Genomic DNA, 8,813 nt, shown 5'->3' on the forward strand with positions numbered 1-8,813 from the left:
TTCAAAACCAAACCTCGGATCACCGGGTCTTGAACCTATAACCCTTTGATGATGGGGCAAGGTACTAACCGCAGAGCCACAGCTCCTTCACACTTTACAAACTTCGTTTCTTATATTTGACTTGAGGGTTTGAGGAAATATATTCAAAACCAAAACCAACTGCAGAGCCGTCTCCGGGTCTTGAACCATTAACCCTGTGATGATGGGGCAAGGTACTAATTGCAGAGCCACAGCTCCTTCACACTTCACAAACTTCGTTTTGTATCTTTGACTTGAGGGTTTGAGGAAATATATTCAAAACTAAACATTTCTCCAGAGCCATCACCAGGTCTTGAACCTACAATCCCATGATATTGGGGCAAGGTATTAACCACTGAGCTAATGCTCCTATAGACTTTCCATACTTCGTTTCTTATATTTGACTTGAGGGTTTGAGGAAACATATTCAAAACTAAACATTTCTCCAGAGCCATCACCAGGTCTTGAACCTACAATCCCATGATATTGGGGCAAGGTATTAACCACTGAGCTAATGCTCCTATAGACTTTCCATACTTCGTTTCTTATATTTGACTTGAGGGTTTGAGGAAACATATTCAAAACTAAACATTTCTCCAGAGCCATCACCAGGTCTTGAACCTATAAACCTTTGAAGACGGGGCAAGGTACTAACCGCAGAGCCACAGGTCCTTCACACTTTACAAACTTCGTTTCTTATATTTGACTTGAGGGTTTGAGGAAACATATTCAAAACTAAACAGTGCTCCAGCGCCGGGTCTTGAACATATAACCCTTTGATGATGGGGCAAGGTACTAACCACAGAGCCACAGCTCCTTCACACTTTCTGTACTTCATTTCTTATATTTGACTTGAGGGTTTGAGGAAACATATTCAAAACTAAACAGTGCTCCAGAGCCATCACCAGGTCTTGAACATATAACCCTTTGATGATGGGGCAAGGTACTAACCGCAGAGCCACAGCTCCTTCACACTTTCTGTACTTCATTTCTTATATTTGACTTGAGGGTTTGAGGAAACATATTCAAAACTAAACATGGCTCCAGAGCCATCACAGGGTCTTGAACCTATAACCCTTTGATGATGGGGCAAGGTACTAACCACAGAGCCACAGCTCTATTACACTTCACAAGCTTCGTTTGTTATACTTGATACAAATGTTTGGGGAAACATATTCAAAAGCATGTTCCAAAATTAGCTTCAGGGTCTTGAACATGCAATCCCCTGATCTTGGGACAAGGTATCAACTGCTGAGCCACGACTCCTTCATAGTTCACATACTTTGTTTGTTATACTTGACACAAAGGTTTGAGGAAACATATTCAAAAGCAAAATGGGATGAATAGGAAAAACAACAAAGGAGTCTATGGCGGCCTCTGGTGGCCAGTAGAGGAAGCAGCAGGATGAGGAGAATTCCTCACAAATTCAAACACTTGTAACAAGCCATTTCTGAGCGAGTCAGTACAATTTGCACGTCTCTGTCCAGTCCTGAGCTAAGAATGTTAGTTGTCCTTACAATAAGAAAGGCTGCGTTGGAAGCATACTTCATACTCCATCTTTGTGTGTGGTCTTCGTCTGCCTGTGAGTGCGTTTTGAATGATTCCCAGAATAAAATCTTATCTCAACAAAAAGAGAGACCCTCATTCTAAGAGTCAGAGTGGACTGTCTTTTGGGGGGGGGTGGCGGCGTTTGGACGATGGAAGTAGATGGGGGGCCAAACAAAGGGTAGGGAGCTGTGCAGCCATGGTTATCTCTCTTATCAGGCCAGGACAGCCGGGGCGGGGTCACCACACAGCAGAGGGCCCAGGGTCACACAACTGCTCTATCCCACAGCTGCAAGGAGGAACCATGGGTTCACTTTATGGTGAATTAGGCTTCCCGAGATTGAGGTCTCTTTTGTGGAGGAGAACTGCCTACAAACATAAACCGATCATAAAAGTACATTCAAATATAATAATACAAATTAAATCAAATTACAAACATAGTACAGTTGATTAATTACATAGGAATTACAACGTCAATGTACACAATATAATCAATTAAAACATGTGCATCCCTTGGATGACAGATCCTGTATCAAGGTTTTAAACTAACCTAGTATTATATTATTACATTATTATATATTAACCGAGTAGCACAAGAGAATCTAATATTCGTTTTTTTAAGGTCATTCCACTCGGGGCACAGAAACTAAAGGCTGATTTACCTAGTTTAGATGAAATGTGTCGAACTTTGAGGGTTAGCCAAGCTTGGGTCCTGGTTTGGTACTCTGCCTGGTATGGTGTCTGCCATAAAAGAACGATGTAGGGTAAAAGGTGAGTTTTAAAACGACTGCTTTATATACAAATACAATCCAATGATAAGCCCTTCTTACAGTGGAAGACTCCCAATCCACACACTGATACAAAAGACAATGGTGGGTTTGGAAACTATACCTCGAGATGAACCGCAGAGCAGAGTGATGAACCGAGTCTAATGACTGGCTGTCATAGTCGAGGACATGGAGGAGCGTCGTCTGGACAATCCTCCTATTCTCAAAGGGGAGGTCAATATAGAGGGCAGCACAATGCACACACACACATATATACATATACAGTATATATATTTGTGTGTGTGTTAGTCAGTGCTGTACTGTGTGTGTGTGTGTGTGTGTTAGTCAGTGCTGTACTGTGTGTGTGTGTGTGTGTGTGTGTGTGTGTGTGTGTTAGTCAGTGCTGTACTGTGTGTGTGTGTGTGTGTGTGTGTGTGTGTGTGTGTGAGTCAGTGCTGTACTGTGTATGTGTGTTAGTCAGTGCTGTACTGTGTGTGTGTTAGTCAGTGCTGTACCGTGTGTGTTAGTCAGTGCTGTACTGTGTGTGTGTGTGTGTGTGTGTTACTCAGTGCTGTACTGTGTGTGTGTGTGTGTGTGTGTGTGTTAGTCAGTACTGTACTGTGTGTGTTAGTCAGTGCTGTATGTGTGTGTTAGTCAGTGCTGTATGTGTGTGTTAGTCAGTACTGTATTGTGTGTGTGTTAGTCAGTACTGTGTGTGTTAGTCAGTGCTGTATGTGTGTGTTAGTCAGTACTGTGTGTGTGTTAGTCAGTGCTGTACTGTGTGTGTTAGTCAGTGCTGTATGTCCTGTAAAATATAATATGTGTGTTTTGTGGAAATTAGTGTTTACCACTTTAGCATTTGGTGAGACTCTGCACAAATCGTCACGTAGACAATACGTTCAATTTACTTTCTTTTAATGGTCGCAAGCATGGCAGTCTGTCACTAGCAAACTGAGCACCCAGAACAAGGTTACATCACACATACATACATTCAAAACCCCCCTTTCTCCAGGGCGGGTTTTCACATGTTATTATCTGCTATTCAGCCTTGAAAGTCATGAGGTGATATCCAACAATGAGGTCTTGTGACAAGTTCCAACCATCATTATCTGTCAGAAGCACTTGTTGTCACTCGTATGGATCTTGTACTTCCAGGAAGTATATATTAGTAGATATAGGTTATGTCGGAAATATACACTCACTGAACACTTCATTAGGAACACCTGTACACCTTCTCATGGTGGAGGTGGTGGAATGGTGTGGGGAATGTTTTCTTCTGAATCCAATAGAACACCTTTGGGATGTGGTAGAACAGAGATTCACAGCTTGAAAGTGCACCTGAAAAATCTGCAGGAATTGCGTGATGCAATCACGTCCAAGACCATGTCATCTTGGACCAGAATCTCTAAGGAATGTTTTCAACATCTTGTGGAATCAATGCCATGAAGAATTGAAGCTGTTTTGACAGCAAAGGGAGGCCCTACCGAGTATTAGTATAGTGTTCCTAATAAAGGGAGGCCCTACCCAGTATTAGTATAGTGTTCCTACTAAAGGGAGGCCCTACCCAGTATTAGTATAGTGTTCTAATAAAGGGAGGCCCTACCCAGTATTAGTATAGTGTTCCTAATAAAGGGAAGCCCTACCCAGTATTAGTATAGTGTTCTAATAAAGGGAGGCCCTACCCAGTATTAGTATAGTGTTCTAATAAAGGGAGCCCCTACCCAGTATTAGTATAGTGTTTCTAATAAAGTGCTCAGTGAGTGTATACTTCGACTTCTATTAGTTCCATTATTACTACTCAAGTCATGAGCAAAGGGGTGATCCACAGGTCAGAGCAAAAGGGCGACTCACGGGTCACCAGTCATTACAGACAAACATCCCGTATATGTTTCATGTTTAAACAGACAGACATCTATTACATGGTTAATGCTTACATCACTAAATGCATAAAGGATTAGTATTATCAACATTATTAGCGCTTACTAGCATTTAGTATTACAGATACTGATTGAACCATTATATGCGTTAGTCAGTACTGCATGAGTTAGTCAGTACTGTACTGTATGTGTTAGTCTTGGCTTCATGGTGTGTCTGTACTCCACACTGTCTTCTTTGGCCTCTGTGTTTATCCTTGACTCTCTACCAACTGTCTATTTTCTCTCTAACTGATCGTGCCCGTTCGTCTTGGCCTTGGGCACTTTCAGGTGGTAGTGATGATGCCGGACCCGGTAGAAAACCCATTCCAGCAACGACCGCCTCACACCGGGCGTGGAGTAACCATTGGTTACCCCGATGCATCGGAACCCCAGGGCGCGGTAGAGCCTGTGGGTGGCCTGGGTGTAGGCAGTGGTTCCCAGGACAACCGAGGAGCAGCCGTGTGCTGCCGCAAATTCTAGAAGTTTCTGGCCCAGCGCTAGACCAATTCCGTGTCTGCGATAGCGCCGGTCTACGGACATACGCCGCAGCTCCACAATGCCACTTTCACCCGGCACATCCACAGCTGCTACTAAACCCACCACTCTGCCATCCTGCACGGCAACCCACATCCGGGAGTCTGAGAGAGAGAGAGAGAGGGGGGGGGGGGGGGGAGAGAGAGAGAGTGAGAGAGGGGGGGGGAGAGAGAGAGAGAGAGAGAGAGAGAGAGAGAGAGAGAGAGAGAGAGAGAGAGAGAGAGAGGAAGGGGGAGAGAGAGAGAGAGAGAGAGAGGGAAAGAGAGAGAGAAAGAAAGAGAAAAAGAGAGAGAGAGAGAGAGATCAATATTGCAAAAGAAAAAGAGAGGTAAAGAAGGAAGAAAGGTTCATGGAGAGTGAGAGGACAGAACAGGGGAACAACACAAGGACAACCAACGACCTTTGATGTGAAATTGAATAGTGCTGTGTACAGTAGGCCCGAATTGTTATTTTTATTATATATTTTATTTATATATTTTTTATCTATTCTTCATACAGGAGAGACCTTACTGAAACCTGAGTCTCTTTTACACCGACTAACGCATGCACATTGAATGCATTTGTGTGCACTACTCTGCATTAAGAAATTAAAAACTAAGATTTTAAGGTTGAATGCTGTCCTTAGTGAGAGAGTTTTTTTTTTTTCTTCCTCCATGTGTTTTGGACACCTACTATATCATCTCTGTTTATAAGGCATAGTCACCCAAAGTTACTATTACATTTTAACGAAACACTGCACTAGCAAGTCTCCTAGTCTTACCTGGTGCTTTCAGGTAATGTTTCTCCATGTCGCCCATGTCTGTGCATCTCACTTGCTCCAGGTAACCAAGGACAACTCTCCTGCTGTAGTAGTACCGCAGGCACAGGACAGCGAGGGGCACCACACCCGTCAACCAGGCAGACTTGGTCGCAACAAACCTGAAGACTGGGGAAGAGAGTTGAAATTAGCGCTCTTTCGGTGGTAAACAGATACACTCACCGGCCACTTTATTAGGTACACCTTGCTAGTACCGGGTTGGACCCCCTTTTGCCTTCAGAACTGCCTCAATTCTTTGTGGCATAGATTCAACAAGGTGCTAGAATCATTCCTCAGAGATTTTGGTCCATATTGACATGATAGCATCATTGCTGCAGATTTGGCATCAGTTACAATGCTCTCCATAAGTATTGGAAAGAGGAAGCATTTTGTCTTCTTTTAGCTCTATACTCAAACAATTTGGACAATTTGGATGGGTAGGGCCTCTCTTTATTATGAGGTTAAAGGTCAATGTTTTCTTCTTTCAGGTTGGTTTCACCATTTAGAAATGACAACCTTTTTATATATAGTCCCTCTATTTTAGGGAATCAGTAGGATTGGGAAATTGGCTTGGCAGGTGTTTCTGATACATCAGGTGTGTTCTGTCACATTATTTGTGCAGGCATAAAAAAAGCTGTCAATGTCTAGTATTGATTCTAGGCTTTGCATTTGCCTTTGGAGTCTGCTATTGATGTCTGTCAAAATGAGGACCAAAGAGTTGTCAATGAAAGTCAAGTAAGCCATTGTTAAGCTGAAAAATCGGAAGAAGAAAAAAAAAATGTCATCAGCTGAACTACAGAGGCTTCACTGCAAGGTGCAAACTACTAGTTAACTACTAGTTATCATAAACAAAGATGGTCAGGTTACAGTTTGCTAAGAAGTACCTAAACAGCCTGCAGGGGTCTGGAAAAAGGTCTTATGGACAGGTAAGATGAATATTATCATGGACCAGAGTGAGTGCAAGTGGAAAGTTTGGAGAAAAAAAAGGATCTGTCCAAGATTTACAGCATACCACCTCATCTGTGAAACATGGTGGAAGGAGATGTTATTGTTTGGGCATGTACACTCACCGAACACTTTATTAGGAACACTATACTAATACTTGGTAGGGCCTCCCATTGCTTTCAAAACAGCCTCACTTCTTCGTAGCATTGATTCCACAAGATGTTGGAAACATTCCTTTGAGATTGTGGTCCATGATGACATGATTGCATCACGGAATTCCTGCAGATGGGGCACTTTCAAGCTGTGAATCTCCCGTTCTACCACATCCCAAAGATGTTCTATTGGCTTCAGATCCGGTGACTGGGAAGGCCACTGAAGAACACTAAACTCATTGTCTTGTTCATGAAACCAGTTTGAGACGACTTTTGCTTTGTGACATGGTGCATTGTCATGCTGGAAGTAGCCATTAGAAGATGGGTAAATTGTGGCCATGAAGGGATGCACATGGTCAGCAACAATACTCAAATAGGCTGTGGCATTCAAGCGATGATTGGTAGTAACAGGCCCAAAGTGTGCCAAGAAAACATTCCCCAAATCATTACACCACCTCCACCATGAGAAGGTGTACATTCCTAATAAAGTGATCGGTGAGTGTATAGCTGCCACTAGAACTGGCTAACTTGTCTTAATTGATGATGTTACTGCTGATGGCAGCAGCAGAATGTATTCTGAAGTGTACAGAATCATCTTGTCTGCTTGAGCACAAGCAAATGCCTCCAAATTCATTGGACAGTGCTTAATCAGACAGTAAGACAATGGCCCACAACATACTGCCATAGCAACTAGGGAGTTTTTCAGGGGTTTTCAGGTTTTATGGGCGGTTTTGAGTGGCCACACCTGGAAACCTGACAGTGCCGGGGCTATGGAAATATCACCTGTTGCCACCGACACAAATTGCCAATACATGCGTTTGGACATGCGTCCATTTTGCGCCGGCTGAAAATAGAGGCCTATGTCATGCGCAAACCTGTCAAATTCATTCTGACATGTTAGCAAAACGTCCTATTTGTAATTTTCTCATTTTAATATTTTCAATATAAGATATACCTAGCCATTTTTACCTATTAGCAAATAAAATGCGTTGCAAAGTGAATGCGAGGAAGCGAGAAGGGTTATTATAAAACTGTCTACATTCTGCTGCCACTTCACTAAAAGGTTTGGGTAACAATGGATGCATGCCATGCAATTCACGTGCTTGCTCTAGCGCTGTACATCAAATCAAAAGTGGAGGGGCAAATGCCAGCTCCCAAATGCCAGCTCCCCAAACCGCAGAACTGATATAAAATACAACGCAATTTGGGAGCGCATATTGCGCATTCAATCGCACATTTCCCAGCAGAACGAATGCCATTAATCTACTGTTCATCATGACACAACATGAATGTAAATTGCTAGTAAATGAACACCCTCCTTACTGGTCATAGCGGCGTAGAGCAGTAGACTCTCGGGGTGGTGTTTTAACCCTCGAAATGCTGTGTCCGGAATCATCTCCATAAATCCATCATAATTGATGCGCTGGACCTCCGGATTGTCCACAAGTTGAAATTCCCGCACACCAACAGTGTTTTTATTGACTCGGTTGACAACTTTCTCCTGGTCTCCTCTTAATCCCTTGTCATCCATGTTGAAAGATATTCTCTCTTATACTTTCTTCACTTTCAGTGCAAGGTGAACTTGTCACTGACAAACGGACCAGTGAAACTTAAAGTGCACTTTCAAAAACACCTCATGTCCTCAGTAGAATGAGGATGTCTGCTTATCTCCATTTGGCAAACTGTATTGGAGTATCTAGATACCAAGTGAGCCACAGAGGACCACAGGGCTGACTAGTTCCAGACTATCTATCTGTCTGTCTGTCTGTCTGTCTGTCTAACATTCTATACATCCAACCAACCAATCAAACCATCTCTAACTGTATCCACTACCATAATATGACTGTCTCACTTTCTTTGGACTACTCAGCAAATATATCTATCTATTGAAACATCTTTAAACCTTTTCCTCTTCGAAAACACAAGAGATCACAATGTTAGCACACCAGATTAAGATACGGATTTGGGAAGGGGAAGCTGATTTGGGAGGGGGAGGGAAGGCTGAATTTAATCACCAATGTGATGTTTACTTATAACTCTCTGCTTTTTCCAATTCAATGTGATACTGTGTCACGACCACACAGGGTTATGGACTTTATGAACTGTAAGACTATTCCGGAAAAGGAAAACATACTGCTGT

The 8,813-nt window shown here is 42.8% G+C and overlaps 1 protein-coding gene across 1 annotated transcript; it reads right to left on the reverse strand.

Annotated features, from left to right (window-relative positions):
* Nucleotides 1–4,480: 4,480 nt before the first annotated feature.
* Nucleotides 4,481–8,294, reverse strand: LOC310820975 (N-acetylaspartate synthetase-like; the record flags this gene model as incomplete). The annotated part of the gene is made up of 3 exons (XM_083692819.1): nt 7,997–8,294; nt 5,541–5,705; nt 4,481–4,884 (listed from the first exon to the last, which is right to left on the reverse strand). The coding sequence occupies exons 1-3, from the start codon at nt 8,202–8,204 to the stop codon at nt 4,481–4,483; spliced, it is 777 nt and encodes a 258-aa protein (XP_083548945.1). The 5' UTR covers nt 8,205–8,294.
* Between the last annotated feature and the right edge of the window lie 519 nt (nt 8,295–8,813).

This window comes from Argentina silus (assembly GCF_951799395.1).
Source record: "Argentina silus genome assembly, chromosome: 21".
NCBI classification, from domain to species: domain Eukaryota; kingdom Metazoa; phylum Chordata; class Actinopteri; order Argentiniformes; family Argentinidae; genus Argentina; species Argentina silus.